Here is a 27,659-nt window from a genome sequence, read left to right on the forward strand (position 1 = left end):
CATGTTCTTTTCAAAAGTAAAAAAAAATTATATCCTTTTCAGTTATTATTTATTTTTCAAATATTTTAAACGTAATTGTACATGTAATGTGAACAATTTGCTACAAATTATTTAAAGGAATATTTAAACTTTCATTAATTGTGCTATTAAAATTAATGCATTTAATACTGCAATACGACATAATTTTATCATAAAAATAAAAGGACAGATACTAAAAGTTTTATAGTGAGCCATAGGCTTAACACCCATCACAAAACGATATATTATGGTTCAAACTAGTACTAATAACGTACATCAGTTGTGTTTCAGAGACATTAACTCCAAATTAACAGCGATATTGATTTGTAAGCAACGGTTGACTGTCGCTCTATCACAAAGGTTGCAGGCAGCGCAAACTCATCTCGACTGTAATCTGCGCTCGATTGAGACTTCCTGTGTGTGGCAGGCGAGCGCGTAACCAGCACTGCCTGCGGACTATTACACGGTAACACTCTGTAAAACTGCTACCTGGACTCACAAAAGTGCTCGTTTTCACTTCCAATTGAAGGGAACACTAAGGTACACCTAAAATGTTGTCGGCTAGACGTTGACTGCGCAAACTGGATAGCTAGATTCTCGGTGCGGGTCAGCACATCTCACCCGACAAACCGAAAAGGGAGGAGAGGCCAAAAAGACAACTGCAACTGGAGGAAAAAAGTGTCTACAATCCTTACGGATTGCCGCAACGTCGAAGATAATTGGGGCACGATGGCCACGGAGGAACTGTACGAGGTGAATGTTGGTGATATTGGCGTTTAGATGCAGTTAATTGACTATATTTGTGTTTAGTCGTATCGGCTCCCCGAAGCTCGTGTGAAGTGCACTACCAAACAGCCTTAACAACTGACTTCACACATTGTAATATAAGTTATAACCAAACCGTAGTGGTGCGTGCTAGCAAAATAAACTAGTATTCTGAGATGTACATTCAGCAGTGTGTAGTCAATGTTGTGTGTGTGTGTGTTAGTTTATGGAGTTGACTAGCAGTGCTGAAGTGTGATGAGATGCTGGTGGAGGCAGTGGATGAGGCTGGGAGGGTGATATTTCATTAAGCTAGTTGCTAACCATGAGGTCTGTGGGGTGTGCCAGACACCCACAGGATAGCTGGAGACACCCCTGTCCTGTATGATGTGTTTAGCAATGGGAGAACTTTGAGGACTCTGGATTTTGCTATAATTTGCAGCTATCAACCTGCATGACTGAAGCTGTTCATAACTAGCCATCCAGTTGTTTTCTGTGTTATCGCCACTTGACAGTTGAGGTTTTGCTTTGTTTCATTTTCAAGTTTATTGCCTGGGCTAAGAGTACAGACTGAACATGGAGTGACATTTGGCATAAAGAAAGTGTCACATGCTTTCATGATGTTTGATTGCTTTTTATTGAGGTAGTTCATCCAAATATGATTTTTTTTTTTACAATTTACTGACTCCCATGCCATTCATGGTGATGCTCCAGAAGGTTCATACATCTTGTATATATTAAAACTGTATGTTTGTGAGACATAACAGTTCATATTTTGAGATTTATTAGCGCATATTCATTGAAACACAACTCAGCGTTGTAAATAAAAATTTGGCGTTACAGTGAAAACATCAAATCCCATTGGTTCTTAAAGGTCTCATCACTAATGTCGTTAGGGCTGGCTGGGTGATATACCTATAAATGTTTATCTCTATATTTTTCCTAATTTTTAAAATACTCAATGTGCATCCGTATCTGTTTTCTGAAAAACAAACCATCCGCATATTACAGATTCTGGAGTCTTTTTTGGGGATTAATTCATCATCCACTGTGTTTCCACAGCTGTGTTACTTGCTGTCACCATTTTGATAATGGCAGGTTATGTTTTGCACTACTTGTCATAAAAAAATGAGGGAATAATATTGCCTACTGTGTTGTGGTGGTACATCCTAATATTCAGCATCAATATTCACAATAGTCTCTAATTTTAGAGTTCAATATATATCGGCCAACCCTAGTTGTCATGCGTGTTTCGTCACTGCAAGATAATTTTTATATTCATGTGAACTATCCCTTGAAATCATTGCCATTCAGTACATTATGAATTGGTCTGCTAAATATTGTGCTGACAAGAGTCACATTTAGAAAACTATCATGACAGGTTTTGAACTGATGTGCTGGGAATAATTTAATCAGCTTCATCATAGTTGTGTGAGCCTTATTCATGAACACAGTTGTTACAGATGATGCATGATACAGGTTCACCAGTCAGAGAAGTTACTGTTAATTTGGAAATGAGAATCCTAAAAAACGTCAGCAGTGACAGCTCACTTCCAAAAAAGCATTGTAAATAATGTAGTACCGTATTTTTTGGTCTATAAGCTGCTTTTTTCCATAACTTGGCTGGTGCTGCGTCTTGCAGTCAGGTGCGGCTTGTAAGTCAGTATGAATTAATTTTGACATTTATGAAGCAAGACATCATTACCGTCTACAGACGCGAGAGTCCGCCATATGCTGCTCCTGTATTTATGTAATTCAATGGATTCAGTAATGTGGAATGATGAGTATGCGAACTTCATGCTAGTTTGCTTGTTTGGATAATTTAGCCTATTCAACCTTCCAGGTAATTTTTGTATGCTATGGTTTATCGTTTAAATAACTGATAATATTACTTTAACGTACAGACATCTATTCAGCCTGCTGTTCTGTCTGCTATTGTTTAGTTGAATAACTTATATTAAAGGTATAGCGGAAGATTTTCACGAATTATTTAAAAGAACCGCCCCTCCCGAGAGGGAACGCCTGTTAAATGCGTGCACGAGACAGAGAGAGAGAGAGAGCATGCAGGAGCCTTGTTCTTCTCTTCGCTCTGTTTACAAGTTGCTGTCGGCATGTTTACCGTGTTTGTGCGGTTCGTGACTCGTGCCAGGGCTAGCATCGCTAATCATAGCTTACATCAACTTTTACTAGCAGTGATTTTAAATGGATTTCTCCAAATAGCATGACAAAATGTACCTTTTCAGTAGAAACTTCGCGTGGGAAGCCCAACCTGTCCTAGCTCACGCCAGCGGCCAGCGTGTGAAATAGTCCCCCATAAACACTCTGGTCTTGTTTCTTTCTTTATAGTCCTTTCTCTTCTTGTCATACAATTCGTAGACACTTTTTCTCTTGCGACCCTCAGACATTTTGAAAAAAAAAACACAGGGAGAACGCGAGCTTCAATGAATGGTTGAAACCGTAGCACAACACACATACACGTGAAAGTGCGCATGTGCAGCAAGCGAACCTAGAGGCGAGCACGTACGACGGTTATACGTCAACATATAATCAGAATGATTGACATCTGGGATGACCAATAGTCTTGATGATCCACCTGGAAAACGGAAATCTTCCGCTATACCTTTACATGTCTGTTCTTTGACTTGGATTTTGTGAAATAATTTTTTTAATAAACGCGACTAATAGTCTACCGTGACTTATGTTATTTCGTCTTAATGACGCATTTTTGAATGAGGGGGCTTATACTCCGGTGCGGCTTATAGTCCGGAAAGTACGGTAGGTTTTAAATAATTGTACTACCATTTCTGGTTCAAATACATAAATTGCATTAGGGGAGAGCAGGGGCAAAAGTAAAATTTTTCAGACAAACGTAATTTTAAAAGATAATGTTTCAGACAGAGAGATTGTTTTGCTGTGGTCACTAACTCTCAAATGTTAAAACTTCAGTATAATTTCACTTGAACATAATTAGCGCATTTTTACTTTTGACCCTGTCAGCAGCAGCGAGACAGAAACTTTCGTCCTGACATTTAAACCTGATTTACTTTAATTTTGAAAAACTCGGAGACAGCAAACTTCAGGATGTGTTAAGGCCGGAATACACTGCACGATTTATGGCTGTCCCACTCCCAGACAAAAGATTGCCATCGTGAAACAATCGTCGCGATTAATGTGATCGTCGTGGCTCTTCATTGGTGGTCCTATGTAGTGCAGTTAGAGAGGTTAAAAGACGTCCGTTTTCCCGGTCTTGCGTCCAAAGATAGCCTACGATAGTTTTCTGACAGTGTCAGAAATTCAGCATGATTAACCCACAGTGTGTTTGCTGCTAAGACATGCATACTGGTATTTGTTCACCACAAGCGCATGCTGGTGACGTTGCGCTAACGTGTGACGCAGGCATCAAGTGACCGTGTCATCATCGTACAGTCTACATGCTTGTCGTACCCAAGTTTAAATGATCCATGACGCACAGTGTGATAAGGTAATGATCTTATAGGAGTGCAAAGATCCTGCAGTGTATTCCGGGCTTTAGAGCACTAAATAACCTGTAGATTGATCAGTATTGTAAAACATGAAACGAGAAACGCAATGCGTTATAAGCAAAAAAAACTTTTAGGAATTTGCTTGCCATGGTCTAGACCTACACACGTGAAATACCGCAATATTTGTCCACTCTGTTAAGGTTGGGTACTAAAGATGCTGTAATAGTATCGTACTTGTCCCGTGTTACTTTCGCCCCAGTTCTCCCCTACTTTAAAGGGGACATATCATAAAAATGTGACTTCTATCAACCTAGAATAAACGATACTCAGAATTCGGATCGGTAATGGAAAAAGTGCTATCAACCCACCCCTACTATCCAACCATGGCACAGGGTTCCCACGGGTCCTTGAAATTCTTGAAAGTTTGTGAATCTGGGGGGTAAAAATTCAAGGCCCTGTGAAGTTTTTGAAAATATACATAGATAGATACAGGTCACTGAAAGTGCTTGAATCTACTTTATGCAAGAAGTTTTCTGGAAAAAAAATTCATATTATTCCCTGTAGTGTAGGATAATATCACACAATTCTAGACTGTAAGCAAACGTGCTAAACTGTTCGCTTTAAATGCTTATATCTTCTGTATGCAAATGTTGATTCATAACAAAATGCTTTTTTGCATAGTTGTGTTTGACACATGAAAGCGTCTTGGGTTATGTATGTAACTGTTGTTCCCTGAGAAGGGAACGAGACGGTGCGTCTCCCTTGCCATACTTCCTGCGTCCCTGTAACGCCGTCTTTGGCAGTATTTCAGATGGCTATATGCTTCCTGGCTCCCGCTTCACCCTGTCTTTGTCATTAAGCCTTACCATTGGTTGAATTTGATATACACGTTCAGACGCACTTACCCCTGGAGGCGTCCCCAAAGTGTCATTGCAGTGACGCAGCGCGAGTTCCTGCAAAAGTGAACTGTAACAATGTATCTTAAAAGGTAACACAATGTAACCTTGCTCTCACAAATGTGTCCCCACATTTAGTCCTTGAATTTGAGGGTATTGGACCTGGAAAGTCCTTGAAAGCTCCTTGAATTTTGAGTTAACTAAGGTGTGGGAGCCCTGATGGCACTACCATCTAGTGCAGAGATCAGCTCATTTGCATTTAAAAGAATAATTTCGGTTGATGAAAATTTGGTGCATCCCTAGGTCACACATGCCTAAATTAACCAAACCAAGGGAGAAAACGCACCAGGTTCCTAAACAAAGGCTCAGGTCTGAAAACACCTTTAGGGGCGGATCACACAAAATGCGTTTATGGTAGTGGCAGGAATTTTGGCATATGTTTTTTCAAGAGCACTTTGAGCGGAAAGCGCCTAACGTCATACAATTGTCCAATCAAATAAAGGGAGAGGCGGGCCTTTCGTTGTGGTGACAGAAATTTACAGTTGCAGACATTAGTGAGCAGTAAGAAAGAGGCTACAGAGTTATGACAGACATCTAATTTCACTTGTTCATTGCGGATCAAGCTGAGAGCTATATTTCTGAATGACTTATTTTATTCATCAGTATAGCAAAATTTAGGGCTGGGCGATATTGCATGAAAAATAATCTAGATTTTATTTTTTTTTTATTTATTTTTTCAGAAAATTTGACCGATTCACAGTTTTGATTTTTTTTACTAGTCAACTTAACATTCTCTTTCGAATAACATTCTTTTATAAGATGCAGGAACATCTGGTTAAAGAACATATGGCTAATCCAAGTGCACTATAGTTATCAACATGGTGTAAATATAAAATTACTTCACTTTTTAAAAATATCTATGAAAAAATTAGTCTTTGTTAGTTTGTTTAGAAATATAATAGTATCCTAAATGTGAAAACTAGACCTAAAACCTATGTTCAGGCATTTTTATAATGTTGTAAGTATTTCATTTTAAGTAAACAGTCATAATTTATTCCCTTTTTAACATGATGTTATGCTGTGTTCACACACAACAACACACTGGTTCACCACACTTATTTACATAGTACCGTGAGATGTCAGATCCACATTAATGATGTCTAATTTAAACTATTAATTATGTAAATATGTTTTAAGTACTTTAAAAAGGTATATTTATTTTTATGTAGTTTCACCAACCAATGTTCTGTTTGTCTCTTATTTACTGTAATTACATTTGTGTTATATTGGCCTCATATTGGCCAATAGGCCATACAGCTTTCTTAATATTGGTATCGGCTGTTAAAAACATATCAGTCGACCACTATTCTGCACTGAGATAGATGCAGTCAGCGTAGACATGTTTTCATATGAATATGAAATGAATGGCACCAACAGGAGTTTCATGGCAACATGAGTTAACTGTGCACTTTAATTTAAAAGATATAGATATGTACATCCAAAACATAATAGATTAAACATAACAGATCCCCATAATGCCTTTTAACATGTATCAGCCCTGTTATTTTCAACATTCTAAACTCTTTCATATCACTTCAGGGTTTCAATTAAACATAAAAACTAAAAAAAATAGGGCGGCGTTTAGGCTACGTTTCGTTAGCTGCATGAGCTTGATTACTTCTTTCACAGCACACAGAACAAAAGCACATAAAATAATATAGCCTAATTGGAGTTCCGAAATTTTGCCTGACTGCAGTTTGATTTTAATGCAGGAAACCCCTGCTGTGTAAGATGATGTCTTTACTGTTTCACTTTGACTGTAAAGAACTTCCTTTCAGTCTTGATTCCTCAATTTGAATCAAATTAAAACCGCGTCAAAGCGTAAATTAGAAAATCGCCCAGCCATAAGCAAAACTATACTTAACCCAGCATAAAAAACAAAGCTGTGCATTTTTGAGTTCCATCAATTGTAAATTTAACAACAATTATTTTTCACTGTGGTGCTAAAGTAACATCATGATTCTTTAATGTTTTATATATATATATATATATATATATATATATATATATATATTAGGGCTGCACGATTAATCGTATGTTTATCATGATAACGATATGCGTGCCCCACGATTAATTAATGACAATCGTCGCGATTAATGTGCAAAGACCAAGCACAAAGCAGACGGTCTAGAATCAAGCAATGTGTTTGTTATGGGCAGAGTCAGAGTAAACGGAGTGTTTCTTTGCAAGCGCAGTCTGTGTTATGGTAGAAATACGTTAGCATCACAAGATTTACAGTCATTTTTGAACAAACATAATGGCAAAGCAACAAGAAGAAAGTGCAGAAATATGTATGTTTAATGCCCAAAAAGGGTCATATTGGCCTACTCCATTGTTTGGATATTTCGGATTTGAGGAAAGTGATGTTGATCAGGTAAGTTACGAATCTTGTGCAAACTGTGCTCCTGTTCCGTCCAAACGTGAAATATCAAGAGTTTCAATAGCTGAAGACACAAGCCGCAAACAATAAAAAAATCCCCGACATCCACGACACAAACAACAATAACGGATCGCGTATAATGTAAGTTAGCCAAGGATATGTTTCCAATAAGCACCGTGAGCAGCAAGGGGTTTAAAAAAATTATTGCCACATAAAAGGCATATCATAGGCATTTTTTATTCCAAAATGTTTTGTTTTTATTTCAGTTTAATTCTAATTTGATATAAATATATATTAGAGCCCTGCATTTCAGCCTTTTTACGCCCCTCGGGTCGCGTTTCGGATCAATTTTAACATTACAGGCCTCTTGATTTTTTAGGCTTTTCCTCCTTTTTATATTTTAATATAATTAATTAAAAGAAACGTTGAGACATTAATAAATTGTAAAAGAAAGACATTTAACCTGCACGAGTCCACTAGCCACATTAACATGCACCTGTTGCAACAGTGTTTAGCGTCTCCGCCAGCAGCAGGACATTCAGCGCATCGGGGAATATGGAGAACTGAATTAAAACCTTAAATACTGCGCATAATCTATATAAAAGACTGATGCATAGCGAATGTGTAAGGTAAGGCAACCTGCATGTTAATTTCGTTTCATGTTTATTTCGTTTTGCTTTGATTCATTATTTTTCTGCAGCTTGTCGCGCCTGCGAGCAACAGAGCTCCGCTTTTTTAAAAATAGTGTGTTGATAATAAACATTTAAACTAACATTGTTATATGCTGAAAATATATATTTTATATAGATGTTATTGTAGGCAAGTGAAGTGTTGATTTGAGAGGCCCATTTGATCAAACAAGACGTCAACATGACGTTAGCTGTCGGACACCGCTTGGTCATTATCAAAAACCTTAATTTAACAAACAAAAAAGGCTCTAAAATAAATAAAAGATAATATATAATATAAGATTTTATAATTTTGACAGTTAAAACTGAACTGATTTAATTGCTGCAATAGTAGTACAGCTGTAAGGAATCTGTGTGTGTAAGGAGTTATTTTAGTTATTTATGCGGATTTCTTTTGCAAAATCTATGCGGAATATTGCAGAATTATTTTAAATGTTTTAAAAAGATCTAAGAGAATGGGAGCTGTGGATATAACAAAACAATAAAATATTTTATAATATAGGCCTATAAAATGTATATAATATTTTATACATGGCTGTAAAGTGTAATAAAATAAAAAAATAAAAGTTCTTCAATAAAAGAATGATCGTATTTTTAATCGTGATCAAAAGTTTGAGCAAAACAATCGTGATCATCATTTTTCCTGTAATCGTGCAGCCCTAATATATATATATATATATATATTAGGGGTGGCACGGTTCATGAAAAAAATATATATATATCCGCCGTATTATTCTGTCATCTTTTCTCCCTTTTTCCCAAAATGCAATAAACGCCACTCTTCCTTTTCTGCAGAATGCAATAAATCTGCTCAACCAATCACAGCGTACCATTCAACGCACTGTAAAGTAGGGCTGCACGTTTTCAAGTTTTTAATTAACCGTTAACCGACATGGTAGGCTGGGCGAAGGTACTCGCAGGCTCCGCGGCCACCTCTCTATGATGCCCGGGTGTTGGCTGGGTTTGTCGCGATAGTCGGTGAAACGGGGATTACCGGTGCTTCAGCCTCTCACAGGTTAGATCACTTGCCCACCCCGACACCGTCTTTCACAGTCGTTTTATTATTTTCTTGTAATTAAATCATTTAGCTTCGTTAGAGAGAGCAAACACTTACAACTGAATGTGTCTGTTGCCTGAATTCAAAGCGGAGCTGAACGCGAGTCATGTCACAGAGCAGCAGGTGTCAGATTTCATTTATTTCTGACAGAGTTTGAGAGGCGAGCTGACTAACCAGATGATGACAGAAGCCGCGTGCTTACTCGTTTTTGTTAAAATGCACATATATGATGTTTAATATAAGCGAGATAGTTTTGTTGTATTTTTTATCAAGAAAAATAATATACCCATCATTCAAGCAGAGCTTTATGGAGGAGTAGCCGGTTGCACTGCTTTGACGAGTTCTGCGAGAATTACCTGCGCACATTGACTCAAGCACTTAATTAATTAAACCAGCTGTTGCACTCGCATTGCACGCAAATTCATACGCGATTTAATGCAGCTTACGCAAGCGCTGCATTTAAACAATTGTGTAATTCAAAAGTGAAAGTAAAATGCGCACATCTGCATGCATTAACCGGTGGGAAAATTCTGTCACCGCAGCAACCCTAGGTTGTACATGAAGTATATAGGCACTGGATTGCAATACTTGCATTTTGCCCTGTCATTCTTGATTTTAAAGTGCTCCCACGCTGTGCTTTTCTTTGCCCGCTTCATATTAGAAAACTGGTCATGACTACTTCTTGTGGACATTACAAATGTCTGGGAGCGCTTTGGCGGTCTCTGGTGGTGCAGAAATGTATTACAACTAAATTCAATGCACGCCATTGATGCCACTTAACCGACCAAAATGTTTCACTCGGTTAAACAATTTTGTAAACAAACAATGGCGGCACGTTGAATACACGGAATCCTAGTTTTCCTCATCTACTTTGTACTTCGTGATCAACAAACAAACAAAAACAAAATAATACTTTAATGGATAAATCTGTGGTGGTTTTCTATGATGGGAAAGAAAGCCATCAACATCTAATAATTTACACGAGAGGCCCTCGGGAGCCGGTTGCTTGTCCTCCAGACAGCATCAAGCTTCTCTCATGCTAACACATTGTCCCCAGGGGATCTTAGGAAAAACTTTCCAATATTTTACTTAAAGTCAACGAAAATCGAGCAGGACCAAAACATTTTTACAGTTGATTGCTGTCAAAAATGTTAAACGACGACTTCCCAAGTATAACCGCAGCAATGACAGTGTTCTTAATATGACCAAGTAAGTGTTTGATTAATGCCATTAATTTATTTTAATGAGTGTATACCACTAGTCAACTAAATGAATATTACATGGGAAAGATGAATGCACATTTATATATTGATTCAATAGATTTATAGCATTTTGGAAAAAAAATATTCGTTTTTATAATAAATTTTTGAAAATCAAGTTATGAATTTTTAAAATTTTTATAACCAAAAAGATGCTATGTGGAAGTTTGTAACAGAAAATAGTGGTTTTCATCTTGTCACTTTCTTGGTATAGACAGCACGTTTTTACCGAAATTAGTCAAAATGTTTTTTTTGCGTTTTGGAACCATACTCTTCATATATTTTGTAATATGTATGCTTTCATTATTAAAGCTTTTGTTGGTTTGCTTAGTTGTTTTTGCCAAAAATTGATGCCAAATGTTTTTTTAAATCTTCAGCAGGAGCTTAGTTCAAATCACTGACTGGAATTTTTGTTTGTTACTGAAATAGTAAAGGAAAGGATTCAAATTAGAAATGCTTTAGAAATTGTACTGAAAAGTTCTTCATGTGGTGAATTTTAATTTTTAAAAGTAATTGGTATGCCCTGGTCAACCATCCATAAATCAGAACCAGACAAATCCCTAACAATCATTCGGTCACTACACGTTTTTTATTTGGCCGTTATTTCACTGCTGTGAGATCCTTTTACAGTGCGTTTTTGTTGTGCTAGATAGTGTTGTCATACTGCTTAATGATGCAGCAAAGACATATTCCATGTTTAATCAGAAAATGTTTCATCATTTCTTCAAGCGCATTTAGGAAGTACAAGCTGTTGTGTCTCCTTCAAACAGGCTGTGAGACCAAACCACGTCAGCAGAAATTTGCATGCATAGAAACTTGAAGCAGCTGACGATTTTCACTGTAGTGCCATTGATGTTGTTTAGGGAGTGACACTCTCTGGGTTTCCTGATGTTTACAAAGACTTCTTTTGTCTTGTTGACAATCATGGTCAGATCATTGTCATTACACTCTAGTGAGAAGCTCCACCTCATTCCTGCATGCAGCCTCATCATTATAGCAGATCACCCCAATTAATCCAGTATCAGCTTAATAATGTGATGCAGTATCACAGATGATCAAGCAGCATAGAGTTTAGGACTGTGATGGTAGCAAACTTGTGGTGCTCAGTTGGTGTAGTCAATGTGCTGTTGGGCTTCATACAGTCCTGCCCAAGAACATAGGCACCCTCTTCAGTTCACTCCTTTCATTTTCTGTAGGGTACAGGTCAGAAGAGTGGAATGGCTATATCAGAAGCTTGGTTTTGAGCTCAGGGACCCATTTCTGTGTTGTTTTGAGGTTTGTGTTTGGGTTATTGTACCGTTGGAAGATCCAAACATGGCCCATTATAAGAATTCTAACAGAGTCAGTCACTTTTGATAGCATCCATGATGCCATGTATCTTAACAAGATGTCCAGGACCTCCAGCAGAAATTTATAGGCCCACAACATCAAAAATACAGCAGTATATTTCATTGAACACGTGGGGTACTTTTTTTCTTTAAAAAAAGCTCATTTTTTTATTTCATCTGATCATAGAACCCATTCTCATTTAAAGTTCCAGTCATGGCTGATAACTGTATATGCTTTAGTTTGTTTTTGAATGAGCTAGGAGAATTTTTCTTGTATCCCTCTCAAACATGTGTTGATGTCCTGTTTGACAAATTTTTAAAGGGTTTTCTGAACCAGAGACTCAACTATTTTCTGCAGTTCTCCAGCTGTGACCCTAGGAGAGTCTTTAGCTACTCAAAATCTCCTTCTCACCGCACATTAGGACGATATAGGCACACGTCCTCTTCCAGGCAGTTTTGTAACATTTTCTGTTGGTTGGAAATTCTTAATTATTGCCCTGATGATGGAAATGGGAATGTTCACTGCTATAGCTCTTTTCTTAAAGCCACTTCACCAATTTGTGAAGCTTATCTTTTGCTGCACATCAGAAATATATTCTTTGGGTTTTCTTATTGTGATGGATGATTAAGGGAATTTGGGCTTTGTTTCCCATCCTCTTTATATTTCTGTGAAACAGGAAGCCAGAGATAAATGATTTTATGTTTATAATCATGCTGGAGTGCTTACAATTGTGAATATGAATGGGAATATACTAAGGCTGTAACGATATATCGCGTGTCACATTAAAAAGACCTGCCTAAAATTGATTCTACATCGCGATTCTGTGTTTCATGCGCAGCGTGTGTGTGTACTATGGCTTTTGGTCAGTAAGAAGTCCTTATCAATCTAAAATCATTATGAGTCGGAGTCGTTTATAACGTGCATTTAAAAAAGCAACACTCGTTAAACAAAATCATTCAAAATATTTTTTATTATCATGAAAATACCTGAAACAATCCAAAGAACTGTGATATACATATTCCTGTAGACATTTCCTGGAATAGCGTTTGCAATGCTGCTACTTTTGTGGCACAAAGGAAGTTTCTGCACGAGAGCGCCCCCTGGCTTTTGTATGTGGCGGCATTTCACCGTAATTCATTCAAATTAATTAATTGAGAAAACGCGCATTTGCACGATAAATCGTTACAGCCCTAGAATATGCTTCAGAGATATTTTAGGGCGCACTCACATTATCCAAACCAAACCATGCCCCAGCGCGATTGTCACCCCTGACCCCTCCCTACAGATGCATGCACTCACACTGTACTTTTATCGATTCGAGTCCGGGCGCGCTTTCGTCATTAAGATGCAATTGTTTTGAAAAAAGCAGGAAGTTAAGCGCTTTCTTAACACTGGATAAGTCTGTGTTTTTTCGTTTGGTGCGCGATTACAGACAGCCCTCTCACATGTCATCATATTTCTAGTTGATCTGTCACATGTGCAGCTCGGACATTCACGTAACCCCAAAATAAACAACTCGTAGATTACATAGGAACCCAAAACATTTGTTATTTTTGACGAGGAATTTGTTTAAGAGTTCAGTTTCAGCAACTAGTCAGACCATTAAACAAACAGCAACCGGAAGTAACGTTCGGACCAGATGCTTATCGCGCCACTGCACGTGCGCTGCCGCGATACACGTCTGGATCTGAACTTTACTTCCGATTTAGTTTTTTTAATGTGCTGACTAGTTGCTAAACTGATCTCATGAACAAATGTCTCGTTGAAAATAACAAATGTTTTGGTTTTTCTAGGTAACCTATGTGTTGTTTTTTGCTTGTTATAGAAATAAACTAAGTTTAAAGAACTTTTATTCTTAACGGAGTTTACCGGAAGTTACGTGCGGACCATGACAGCTGCTTGTTTATGTTGTTACTGCTGAAACCGTCTATTCAAAATGGACTAGACCAGTGGTCACTAGCTCTGTTCCTGAAGATCTACTTTCCTGTTCACCTCCAACCCTAATCAAACACACCTGAACCTGCCAATCATGCTTTTCACGGCTACCCAAAAATTGGAGGTAGGTGTGCTGAAGCAGGGTTGGACGTAAAGTAGGCAGGAGGGTGGATCTCCAGGAACGGGGTTGGTGACCACTGGACTAGACAATCAACCTGGATGCATCTAATATTTAAAAGTTACTTATGTTTTTGCAGTGTACATCCACCGAAGGTGTCTGTCTGTGACACTCTGCTGTGAATGAATTCTGCTTAAAATTTTACTGTGCCAATTACATAGTTGAATTACAAATTACATAATATTTGTCCCAAATCACCTTTAGTGTACAAATTGACTTCACCCTAGACTACGAGATACATCTGTTTCTAATGAACAAAAGCCTTTATAGGATTCTACCACATGCTTTGTAAACAAATATTACAAAAAAATAAAGGATTTACCAACATCATATAGATGGTATTTATTGATTAACAATTAAAAGATACATATTGTTAAAAAAATTAAGCACAGCTAAGTTATAACTGGCCAATCTAGCACAAAGTCTTTTAATGGAAGTTGCGTCACTGTGCCGCCATGTTTGCAAAACCTGTCAGATACTGTGCAAGCATGAAGTACTTGCCAATCTTCTTTACGACTGTTTTAATGGTAACAAGTCTAAAGAGACTAGAGACCCTCCCCCAGAGGATGTCATTCTTTAATGGTTGACTTTTTTACTGGAAGGCAGAACTAGAGCTGCCATAGCATTAGCGATCTCCCCCATTCATAGCATTAGCAGTGATGCGTCTTGGGTAATGTTATCTATGTGTTTTTTGCATAACTAACTCACGCATGCAGAATGTGCATGTCTGTACCGTTTACACGAGCTGTCTTGGACCCAACGCAGCGCCTCTCAGCCATTGTGTGACCGCAAGGGGGATAGTTCCCTCTATCTCCTTGCGGATGTACTGCTACAAATAGAGTTTTCGTCTGTGAAAAAGGAAGTTATACACATGTGTGAAACCCTGGGAGTAATTTAATTATGACAGGATATTCATATTTTGGGGAACTATTTCTATAACACTATAGATTAATTCATATAATCTATGATATATATCATTAATTCACACTAAGCCATAATACGTAATTTCTGCAGGTGGAGAGAATAGTGGGAAAACGAAAAAACAAGAAAGGGAAGACAGAGTACCTGGTCCGCTGGAGAGGATATGGCTTTGAGGGAGACACCTGGGAGCCGGAGAGCCACCTGTCCAGCTGCATCGAATTTATCCACGAGTTTAATCGTCACCACAGCGAAAAGCAGAAAGATGGAAGTTTCTTCCGTTCCACACGCAGCTCTCCCGGCAACACTACCATCAACGCCCGCAAACAGATTAGCAGATCCCAACCACCCAATCCTACCCCAGCAAAGATCTCTTCATCCGCCCCAAGCACACCCTCCAGCAGCTCCACAAAACGTCTTCAACCACCACAGCATTCGTCAAGCCCCAGCGACAGTGATGCTAAGGCAGATACACAGCAGCTGAAGGGCAAGCGCACAGCTAGCATTGGCGTAACAAGCGTGATCACTGACACGGCACCAACGGCAGCCCCCACAGTTAGCACGCTACGCCGCAGTATGGACCTGGCTAAATCGGGCATCAAAATTCTTGTGCCTAAGAGCCCAATGCACAGTCGCACTGACACTGAGGAGTCTCCAAGCGAGGCGGCACACAGTCTGGAACAGGAGGGCCAGGAGCCAGATGCTGTGCCCCCTGAAGTGGCCCTGCTGGAGAAACCAGCTGGAGTTGTGCGCGTACCAGGAGAGGAGCGGGCTCGAATGGGCACGAGGCCCAGGACACAAACAGCTCTTCTACCACCACAGACCCCAATCACGCCAGCTGCTGTCCGCACGTTGAACGGAAAAGGTACAGACACATTAGAACAGAACTTTCTTGTGAGGTTGGTTGTTAGTTCCAGGCCTGGAAGCACCACTAAATACTTCTTCAGTCATGCTTGTATAATTTAATGGATTGTGTGGTTCCAGTCCTATAACAGACTAATAAACGAGCATTTGATAAATTAAAGCAGTTATGTTGAAAGCAAAGTGGGAGAATGTTAACAGTACCTCCAGGAATGAATTCAGAAATATATTTTACCCAAAGATGCTATTTATTCTTAATCAGAATTAACTGATTACTGGTCCTAATTTGGAGTTTAGCATCATAACAGTATGTCAATTATTTGTGTGTTCTGCTTGTGTGGTGGTCACATGCAAATGAAGTGCACCACAATTATTTAACTTTAGGGCATAACCATTGTTACCACTAATTTCCTCAAAGTGTTGATTCACACAAACACATTTATATGTGTTTTGAGTAAGGCCATGGCAAAGGATTTGATGAATTGCGGTCTCTGAAAAATCATATTTTTGAGAGATCCCGATTTTAAAACAAGCTTATATTTAGGGCTGCAGCACAATTGAACCATATTTGCCTGTCTATGTGTCACATACCATTCAAAAGCTGAGATTCTCCCATTTGCAGTGATATGTCACATTTATAGGAAAAATCTTAAAGTAAAACAGCAGAAAATGCACTTTTTAATTTCACACCAGCAACTCAAAACTTTTATTTCGACACGTAGCAGCTTTAAAGGGACATTCCACTTTTTTTGAAAATATTCTCATTTTCCAGTTCCCCTAGAGTTAAACATTTGATTCTTACCGTTTTGGAATCCAGTCAGATGATCTCCGGGTCTGGCGCTAGCACTTTTAGCATAGCTTAGCACAATCCATTCGACCATTAGCATCACGAAAAAAATAACCAAAGAGTTTTGATATTTTTCCTATTTTAAACTTGACTTCTATAGTTACGTCGTGTACTAAGACCAATGGAAAATTAAAAGTTGTGATTTTCTAGGCAGATATGACTAGGAACTATACTCTCATTCTGGCATAATAATCAAGGACTTTGTTGCTGTGTTTGTTGGCATTTTAACAAGCAACTACTTGAGGTGTCACCATGGGAAGCCTTTTTCATTATTTGGTCCAAGTAATCTATTTTCAGATTTATTTTTAATAAAATTGTAGTTTTGTAATTAAATTGTGTTGATCTATGTATGTATTGTTTTAAAGGTGTGACTCTAATGGAGGGTTCCTCAGCAAATGGAACAGCCGTTGCACAAAGTGGTGCGGCAGGAGTCATGGGCAGCTCAGGACTGACAGGGAAACGACGTTTTGAGGACCGCGCAACTTTCGACAAGCGCTTGCGCTTCAGTGTTCGTCAAACCGAGAGTGCTTACCGCTATAGGGACATTGTAGTTAAGAAACAAGATGGCTTCACACACATTCTGTTTTCTACTAAGACCTCTGAAAACAACTCCCTAAATCCCGATGTAAGTCCACATACACATCATTTAAAGATATATCTGGGTGATTCTCACGAAATGTTAGTTTCAAGAAGTCAAACGTTACAAAAAAAGCTTCAACAAGTTTCTTTAATATTTATTAGAAACAAGGTCTGATATGTTTAAACTAAATGCATTCATTTCAAACCATTTACTGACAATTTAACACATTTTTTTTAAGGCCTTAAAAATGTCATTACCGTACCATTGAATGTTTTGGTTAATAAAGCAAAATGAACAGAGGTGGAAAGAGTAATAAAATATTCTACTCAAGTAATAGTACTGTTACATTAATGATATTACTGGTTTAAAGGAAAACACCACAGTTTTTCAATCTTTACTATGTTCTTACCTCAAGTTAAACAAATTAATACATACCTATCTTTTTTCAATGCGTGGATGTGTTAGCATTTAGCCTAGCCCCACTCATTCCTTAGGATCCAAACAGGGATGAATTTAAAAGCCACCAAACACTTCCATGTTTTCCCTATTTAAAGACTGTTACATGAGTAGTTACACGAGTAAGTAGTGGCACAAAATAAAACGTGGCGATTTTTTTTTAAGCAGATCAAAATGAGAACTATATTATATGGCGGAAAAGCACCTAGTTTGCAGCACTTCAACCTCGGGCGCAGTAATATTTACGGAAGTTTGAGCGAGAGGGGGGAATAGTCGGGAGTGATGATGTTACTGCGCGCCAAAAAAGCAATAAAATACAACAATTGTGCAAGGCATAGAACACAGTTATGTTTGTGTTTTATTATCACAATTCTTACTGCCATAAAGTTCCAGTGGTTTCGTGAGAATGACCCATCTAGATATATAAAAAGGGCACGTTAGTAATAAACAAGTGTTGGAATCTACTCCGTCAGATTGCACTCTTCATAATCACACAAGCGTTTTGTCATTTGGTTTAATCGTTTTTCAATATTTAATAATCCCAGTGGAAGAACATTAAATTGGTATAACTGGTTTGAATGTGATGTTCAGGTAATGAAGGAGGTTCAGAGTGCCATGGCGACAGCTGCAGCCGACGACAGTAAACTGGTTCTACTAAGTGCCGTGGGAACCTATTTCTGCTTCGGCCTCGATTTCATTTACTTCATCAGACAGCTCACGGATGATCGGAAAAAAGAAAGCATCAAAATGGCAGAGACAATACGGTAAAATGCCCTGTTGTTTGAACCAAAGAGATATTTACACACGTGATCATACGTCAGTGATAAAGATTTAAGCTGATCTTGAAATAGCTATAAGATGGTGTTTTCTGTTGTCTCCAGAACATTTGTCAACACATTTATCCAGTTCAAGAAGCCCATCATTGCTGCTGTGAATGGGCCCGCCATCGGTCTCGGAGCGTCCATCTTGCCCTTATGTGATGTGATCTGGGCCAGTGAGAAAGCTTGGTTTCAGACTCCTTATACAACCTTTGGCCAAACCCCTGATGCCTGCTCCTCTGTAACATTTCCTGTCATCATGGGAGTAGCATCGGTCAGTACATCAGTATTCACCCAAAATATTTATTGTTTTAGGCTTATTACATATCTTAAATTTATTTAAAACTGTAACCTAAATCTAAGTTGTGTTTTTGCATACATTTTGCTAGTCTAGTAGTGAATTTCACAGTGGCACGCATCATTATGAACTTATGCTTTGAATGTGACATCAGACTGATAAATATCAATAAATACATAAAAACAAACATTTAAAGGGACAGTAAGTAGGGTTTTAAGTGTTTTATTAATCAAAATCAATGTCTTTATTCATAAAAATGTCCTCATTGGTGTCAAATGACCTCTGCAAGTGATCTGACTTTTCTTTGTAAGCTTAGGATTTCTTCTCTTTACTTACATTGAACGGGTAAGTTCAAGGAGGCTTCCATGTCGTGCCGCAATATTGATAAACTATAATAGCAGAGAGGGACAAAAAGCACTAGCCTACCAACGCGTTTTCATTCAGAACACGTGAACCAGCTGAAACGGACAAGGAGATCAGTTAGTACATAACGGCTACCGTAGTTGCAACACGCATTTGGAAAAGCGAGGCGCTAGAGAGCACTGTTCTTTTGAATGCAAAATACAATTTCACCACTAGATGAGGGAAAATCCTACTTATTGTCCCTTTAAACTAATAAGGAACAGCTTTGGATAGTAATTTGGATAAATGTTTAGTGAGAAAAAAGACAATTACTTTTTTGCTGTTGTGTCTAAATATTCAGTCCTTCTCTTTATATCTATACTCAGTTTAATGTCTCTCACCTGCTGTTTTTCTCAATCTCTCTTCCACCTGTTACTGTAGGCTAATGAAATGTTATTGAGTGGAAGGAAGTTGACTGCTCAGGAGGCTTGTGCCAAAGGACTCGTGTCCCAGGTTCTGTGGCCAGGCACCTTCACACAGGAAGTCATGATTCGCATTAAGGAGCTAGTATCTTGTAATTCAGTTGTAAGTCATCTTTTCGTTTGCTTTTTGTTTCTGTCACATGCATTTACACATTCCCATATCCTCCATTTTGTTATTTTTGACTTTATTGGCCACTCATTGTAGATCACGCATATTTGATTTTCATACACAAACTTTAGAAAATTTAGAAAACAGCTTATGTATAAACACTCTTTGTGACCTTGACTCGTAGATAGGAGAGCAGCCACACTTGATAAAACGCTGGGTTATTATCAACCTGAAATGCAATATAACATACATAACTATATTATCAGTAGTGTATGAATACCTTACAAAATTAACTGTATTGTTTTAATTACCTAAGCCATTTTTTATCTACATAAAGTCTTACTGACATATCTTACATGGAATTCGCCATTTCACATCGTCATGTTTCTATAGTACGATATGTGGTGGTTACCGTAGCTTTTCTATGTGTTATGAAAGGGAGGGGTGAGCTGTGGACTAAACCATTGGTTACAAATCAGAAATTGATAAGTCTTTAGTCTCTCCTTTACTGCCATTTTTACAATGCCTTTTAAACCCTTCTTGACATGAAAAATTAATTAATAGTAAAACATATTTTATCTTTTCTAAATGCAATTACCATATCATTAAACCGTTTTCGAGAATCCATTCAGCCGATCTCCGGGTCTGGCGGTACCACTTTTGGCGTGGCTTGGCGTGGTCCATTGAGTCTGATTGGACCATTGGCATTGTGCTCGGGGATGACCGGAGAGTTTCGATGTTTTTCCTATTTGGAGCTTGGCTCTTCTGTAGTTGCGTCGCGTACTGGGACCGACCGACAGACAATTGAAAGTTGCGATTGTCTGGGCCGAGATGGCTAGGAACTATACTCTCCGAAAATAGTCCCCTTGGTAACTTGCAATAGGAGGAGGGGACTATTTTCATGCACTGCATAATATAATTGCGCCTGCTGCAGCCATGTTACGGCAGCAAAGTCCTTGATTTTTACACCAGAATGAGAATATAGTTCTTGGCCATATCGGCTTAGAGAATTACAACTTTTGATTCTCTGTCGGTCTTGGTACGCGATGTGGCTACAGAAGAGTCAAGTTTTGAGTGGGAAACATATTGAAACTCTCTCGTCATTTTTGAGTGCGATGCTGGTGGTCTGGTCGGATTCGGTGGATTGTGCTGGGCTATGCTGGGGGTGGTGGCGCCAGACCCGGAGATCAACTGAATGGATTCCAAAACTGTAAAAATCAATTATTTAACTCTAGGGGAGCATATTTTCAAAAAGTGGTGTTCCTTTAAGATTCACAATGCATCCACATCCATAAATCATGTGTTTTTTTCCTTTTCTCCCTTATTTTTTCCCTCATATTATTTTGTTTTCTGGGTGATGCTGCTGGCAACACCGAAGGTTCTGCGCGAATCCAAAGCACTGGTGCGGAACACTAACCGGGCCGCCCTGGAGCAGGCCAACGAGAGGGAATGTGAGGCACTTAAGAGGGTCTGGGGCTCTCCTCAGGGAATGGACTCCATACTTAAATATCTCCAGAAGAAAATAGATGAATTCTAATTCTGTTTCAGTGCCCTGCTTGTGCGAAAGCCTCCACATTTGTCTGCGGACACCATCCTCAAGTGCCTGTTGTTGATTTGTTAAGAGGCGGATTGTCATTGCAAACTCTGTTTGATTTTCTTCAGAAGAATTTGATGAACTCCAAAAAAAGAGAAAGACTAGCGTGGTCTAACCCGCACCCTACCTTCGTCTAGGACGTATTTACTTTTCATCAGACTGCAAAAAGCAGCTTCTCTCCTTGATAAACATAACAATTTAATTCATAGTTTGTGATAAAACTTGCATGTCTTTCTCCAGGCACTGTCCAGAAGGAAAAATCTGTTTTTCTCTTGCCTCCATCCTGTCATCCTTGAGCTGCTTCCAAATGTATAATGACACAGGCCTCGCGTTGTCATACAATTACAGATTTAGATTATATTTGAACACTTTATGCAGTTAAGATTATTTGTAGTATGTTTTAGGTACTTTTATTACATTGTCTTCATGACTGTAAAAATCATCTCAACCCCCATTAACATTGAATATTCAGACAAATGATACAAGCGTTTAAGTTTACCAGCCCTTTGTAAGAATGAATACTTTTTGGCCAGGTGGATTATCAAGTCATGTTGATGAAAAGAAGATGAACGGGTATTGATGGCAAATCGGATTAGGTACATACACTTGAAAGGGTTTAAGGAAGAGCACACAAGACAAATAATGAACATTTTTAATTTAAAAATGTTGTAGTTTGAACTGATGTAAATACAAGCATGTTCAGTTTAAACTAGCATTTAAGTACATATGAATTAATAAGAATAGGCTCTGGTTTAGCAAGATATAGTTATTTGTATTAGAATGTTAACTTTTCTAGGTTTTACTGGCTTTGAATTTTTTACATTTTATTATGGGTTAGCTCCTGCTTTAAGCTTACACACTATTTGCTTTGAAGTAACTTTATACCACCAAATATTGATGTAAATGTTGTTCACACAATATTCCTAATTTAATAATAATAATTTATGAGAAATTTAGAAAGTCAGTAAAGTATGCTGGCTTTTTAAATATGCATCTTATTTTTTGTTGGACTGCTGTATCATCAGATGAGCCCTGGAGATTGAACATCTCTACGAGAAGATCCTAGCTACTGACATCAGTGTTGCCTTGAATAAAACAAACTCTCTCTAATATAACTCCTACACATCTTTAATGACTAGCTGGAATGAATTATTATTTGTCAGAAATGATTTAAGTGATGGGTTACAAAAATGGGTCATAAGATTGCCGGACTACTTTCTGTCCACATAGGATGCCTAATAATGTGATTTTGCTCACGGATGCCTGCAGTATTTTTTTACTGCCAGTGCAAAAACTGACTGTCCGACCTGTAACAATTTATTGTATGATTTTGTTCAGAAATGAAGTATCTAGTTTTGAAGATTTGACCGATTTTGTTCTTGCTGGTATATTATTCTGGTATGCACTATTTCTTAATGACTCAGAATTGGTATTTTACCAAACTTCCCAGGGAAGCAAAACAGGATCGACTTAATTAAATTAAAAATCATTAAACATTCTCATTTCATTCTGAAGAGTTTAGTTTAGCCCCAGCAATAAAATGTTTGTTATTTTTATTCAGTATTTATTGACCATATGTAGTTTTTTGCAGTGTTTTTTTGACAAGAAAATGTCAAAGAGAGGGTTGTGTATGTTTTTCTTTTCAAATGGTAAATTGCCATTTATGAAATTCTATTTATGATGTGATTTTTCTTAAAATTATTGAATGTTATTGTTCAGATATTTTCAAATTAGATTTTGTTTTCCCAAAACAATGTGGCAGATTGTATTTGATTATGAAATGTATAATATTATGTAATCTTTTGGTTCATCGGCTTGTAAACTGCTGGGGGAAATGTTTTTTATGTTAATGAATTTAATAGTTTGACCTGTAATAACGTTTTATAACCCTAGAAGACAAAAAACAAAATTTCATTGCAGCTTTTCATTGTTACATCCATTTTAGCTTTTCCCACTATTGTTGTCTTGACATATTTGACTTGTATAAACAGGGTGTTGTCATTTGATGTAAAGCATTGCTGTCGCTATACCTCGAACATATACAGCAGCAGTAACTGGATTTGTTTGAATATAACATTAAAGTTTCTTTGTCCTAGTCACTGACAAAAGTATCATTTTCTTTAACAACATCCCTTCCAGGCTTTAATGTAGCTGTAAATATGCTTTCTGACTTTGTAACAAATGCTGGTCAGTTTTGATTTTTCTATATCTTTTTTCCCTGAACATATAACAGCTGTGAAAATTACTGGTCAAAATAAATGTATATACAATACAAATTTGATATCAAACTCTGTCCCTTTTGTAATTAAAAGAAAAAATGTTAAAGGTGTATGAAAGAAATGTGAAATTGTATGTTTTAGATTCATATTCTGCTTTTTTAAAACAAGATGTACAATATAATGAACTAACTGAACATAAAACAGTCACATGAAACAAAGGTCCATTAGGGCGGGCAGCCATCTTGGGCACCAGTAGCCATGTGTAACCAATAGTCCTGATTCTTGAAGCAAACAAAATTGTAGAAGTTTTCACCACCTTTCAGAAATCCATGTTCTGTGGCTCCCCATGACACCGGACTATCCATATATCCGTGTACAGTTAGTGAAAGCCATGGTGTAAACTTTGGCTCATCGAAATACTGCCTGGGTGATCCAGTGAAGAGAAATAAACAGCTTTTAAGTGTCCTCACATTGATCATGCTCATAACACAATTTCTTAGGAACATGTCTGCAATGTTTGTGCCATACCTGAGTTCTTGCAACAGCAAATACACATCCTCAGGTGAAATAAATCCAGTAACGTTACACAGCAGGGCTTGGCTTACACAGCTCTGGGGCTCAGGACATACAAACGTCGACAGAAAACTGTCAGCAGCATTTTCACTAAAAAAAAAAACAAATTATATTGTTGAGAATTGTGTATTTGACAGATGACAAACATAATAACTAAGCTTTAGGGGCAGTTGCCAAGGCAGGGTTTAGAGTAAGCCAAGACTAGGCCTTAGTTATCTTAGTTGTTTTTACAAACATTCCTTATAAAAAAGCATTACTGGAGTGCATCTTGAAACAAAAAAATGGCAATGAGGTGTGTTAAGTTGTGTCAGTGCAAACTGTTTTGCGTTAATATAACTCACATATGCATTTTAGTGTGGGCCTGATTTAAAGGTGGGGTGCATGATCTCTGAAAGATAATGTTGACATTTGAAATCACCGAAAGAAACACACCCCTACCGAAATAGAATCTAGACCTTCTTTTGATAGACCCACCTCACACATAGAGACAGAGCGCAGCGCGTCATAACCTGAAAACCACGCCCACAGAGGGGAAAGCAATCCAACCGTCTCCATTGACATTGTATTGCGAGAAGCCGCCTCCTTGTCATTTCTGGCTTATAACAAAAAACTGAATAATGCCTAAAAGCTGCTGTGTGACAATATGTACAGCTAACAAGCCAAAGAACCCAGAAATAAGTTTTTATAAGCTGTCGAGCCGTAAAACCCAGCTTTTAAGGAGAATAAAGTGGATCGCCGACTACGTTTCCCCCTATTGGACGCAGTTTTACTAATAGGAGTACTATGAAAAGTTGCCTGTTTCCATTTCTGTGTCTTTAAACGCTCGTTTTTTTTTAATTGAAAGCTTATAAAAACGTATTTGTTTTTTTTGGGTTGTTAGATGTACACCTTGTCACACAGCAGCTTTTAGGTATTAATCTGTTTTTAAGTTTAATCTGTAAATAAGTTTTTATAAGCTGTCGACCCCAAAAAACGAGCGTTTAGACACAAAAATGGACACAGGCAACCCCTCACAGCAATACCATTAAGTAGAACTGCGTCCAACAGGGGGAAACGTAGTCGGCGATCCACTTTATTCTCCTTAAAGACTGGGTTTTACGGCTCGACAGCTTATAAAAACTTATTTCTGGGTTCTTTGGCTAGTTAGCTGTACATATTGTCACACAGCAGCTTTTAAGCATTATTCAGTTTTTTGTTATAAGCCAGAAATGACAAGGAGGCGGCTTCTCGCAATACAAAGTCAATGGAGACGGTTGGATCGCTTTCCCCCCCGGTGGGCGTGGTTTTCAAATTTGCATAACTGCGCTCTGTCTCTATACGCAACCCATGCAACGTTGTTGGTTAGTAGACACGCCCCTTACTGCTGATTGCCTACAAGTGTGTTTTGGTACTCGGCCCAACTCCCTTTTCCAAAGTGTTTTTCAAAAATCATGCACCCCGCCTTTACGCCCTGTCTGGGAAACCAATCTTAAATGTTATAAACATAAAACAGCTGACCAGTTTATATCCAGGTTGACAGCCCCAAGCCACTCCAAGAATGAATGTGGATCACATGATAGTGTAGCTCCTTTTAAATCCGATGGGTAAAGTGTGGGGCACGGTACGTTTGTCAAGGTGTGACTGCTAAGAACCGGCTGGTGCTTTACAGGTTTGTACTGGGACAACAGCTGGTAAAGAGTCCCATCTTCATCTGCACCTAAAGAAATAACAAATCCAACATTTTAAAGCAGTAAAGAAATAGATTTTTCGGTAGATTGCATACTCACTCGCTATACTAACAGACTCTAGCAAGCATAAAAAAGCAACCTATAAGGCATAAACTCAATGTGGACTGAGAGCAAAAGTACACCCAAACCTGTGTTGTGTTGAGTAAAAAGGAAGTCATATCGGAGTGGCAGTCTGTCCTTCAAACTTGACAGAACCCTTTGATATCGTTTGGTACCTGGGGCTAAAGTTTTGTCTCTGAGATCCAGAGTCACAACTGTAAAAGAAAACGTCCCGTCATAACTGTAAACTGTTCTCAGAATACTAACATCTCATATATATTTTTGTTCAAAGTTTAAAACCATGCTTACTATATCTCATAGCTTTTCTGTGATTGTACAGAGATGGTCGTCCCTCCAAGCCGAGCTGCTCATATGTGTCTTTATCTAGAGACAAAACTAGCTGACCTGTGGGGAATGCATGTGCACACACAACACATATGGTATAAATGTTACAAATGTAAACAATAGACACGGTCAGGTAAGAAATACACAAACACACGTGAAAGCTTTAAAACACATATAAATACAAATGCTGATTTGTGCTGGTTACCGCTGGACAGAAGTGCAATGGTATTATCTTCATCAATTCTGGTGTTGTAAGAGAGGGCATAGACATTTCCTATAACAAAAATAGAAATATATAGTTAAACGTAAGAGGATGGCTCCAACTAGGGAGAAAAATGAAGATGATTTTGAGGATGCAAAGGTGCAGGAGCATTCCAGTTTCATTGATGAATAATGCATACAGATATAAAGTCAAGCATCCAGAAATGTTACAGCCCCACTAAAGAAAATGAATAAGCTAAAGACTGACTCGCGACAAGAAACTTCATGTAGTATACTAGTATTTACTAGAGTAAACTGTACAAACATTTCTAAAAACGATAGTGTTTTTGAATCTTATATAGTAAATATTAAAGTATACTACTACTGCAATTTCTACAGTTATATATTACAATATATAATAATAATACCGTAAATGCTAAAGTGTAAACTGCAGTATTTTTCACGTAGGTGATAATCGCTCATGTTACAAACACCTACCTTTATTCACAACTGTTTCATAGATTTGATCTTGCAGTAGTTCATAAACCGGAAAGTCGCGCACGAAGTAATAAGGGCTGAAATTGTTGATTACCCTGGCGATGTTAGCAGGCAGGATTGCACATTCAGGTATCAGTACTGAGATCTGTGGAGACATTCGGAGAAAACGGCAATTTTAACGATTAATTTATCGCGATCCTGACCATATTTATCACCGTACCAACTGAACAATAATTAAACTCACCTTGTAATTAAAGTTGTGTTTAGACACGTGGATGTCATGCCGAGACTTTTCATTCAGAAAGTTTGATTTCTCGCACACCAACACGCTTCTCGGACACTTTTCCAGCTCTGGTGACATTTTGATTTATGTGCGCAATATTTACATTTTCATGACAACAAACGTTTTAAAAAAAATGTTTTAGTTCTCTTTCTATTAGGTTTTAATTTGCCGGTTGAAAAATTGAATTGTCGCAAAGTTTTGACGTCAGTTCCTGTAGCGCACACCGATAAGGGTCTCTTTGTTACGTAACTATTTTACAGTGTATATTAATGGATATTCATTATTATTGTAACAGGTTAAATTATAGAGTTACTACCAGAACAACCATTAAAAAGACTTTACTATTAAATATATATATAGCCAATTTAATTATTTACGGATATCTATTTAAATGCATAGTAATATATTTTAATAATCTTGCTAC

The 27,659-nt window shown here is 37.9% G+C and overlaps 2 protein-coding genes across 2 annotated transcripts; one reads left to right on the forward strand and one right to left on the reverse strand.

Moving 5' to 3' along the window:
• Positions 1 to 305: 305 nt before the first annotated feature.
• cdyl (chromodomain protein, Y-like) lies at positions 306 to 23,458 on the forward strand. The gene is made up of 7 exons (XM_055202267.2): positions 306 to 771; positions 15,060 to 15,828; positions 17,037 to 17,296; positions 18,299 to 18,471; positions 18,589 to 18,799; positions 19,607 to 19,750; positions 21,135 to 23,458. Exons 1-7 carry the CDS (start codon positions 748 to 750, stop codon positions 21,291 to 21,293), a joined length of 1,740 nt encoding a protein of 579 aa, XP_055058242.2. The 5' UTR covers positions 306 to 747; the 3' UTR covers positions 21,294 to 23,458.
• rpp40 (ribonuclease P/MRP 40 subunit) lies at positions 23,031 to 27,470 on the reverse strand. The gene is made up of 8 exons (XM_055202269.2): positions 27,197 to 27,470; positions 26,953 to 27,097; positions 26,459 to 26,527; positions 26,218 to 26,313; positions 25,998 to 26,123; positions 25,640 to 25,838; positions 24,098 to 24,232; positions 23,031 to 23,992 (listed from the first exon to the last, which is right to left on the reverse strand). The coding sequence occupies exons 1-8, from the start codon at positions 27,311 to 27,313 to the stop codon at positions 23,794 to 23,796; spliced, it is 1,086 nt and encodes a 361-aa protein (XP_055058244.2). The 5' UTR covers positions 27,314 to 27,470; the 3' UTR covers positions 23,031 to 23,793.
• Between the last annotated feature and the right edge of the window lie 189 nt (positions 27,471 to 27,659).

The sequence above is a fragment of the Misgurnus anguillicaudatus genome, chromosome 2, assembly GCF_027580225.2.
Source record: "Misgurnus anguillicaudatus chromosome 2, ASM2758022v2, whole genome shotgun sequence".
NCBI lineage: Eukaryota > Metazoa > Chordata > Actinopteri > Cypriniformes > Cobitidae > Misgurnus > Misgurnus anguillicaudatus.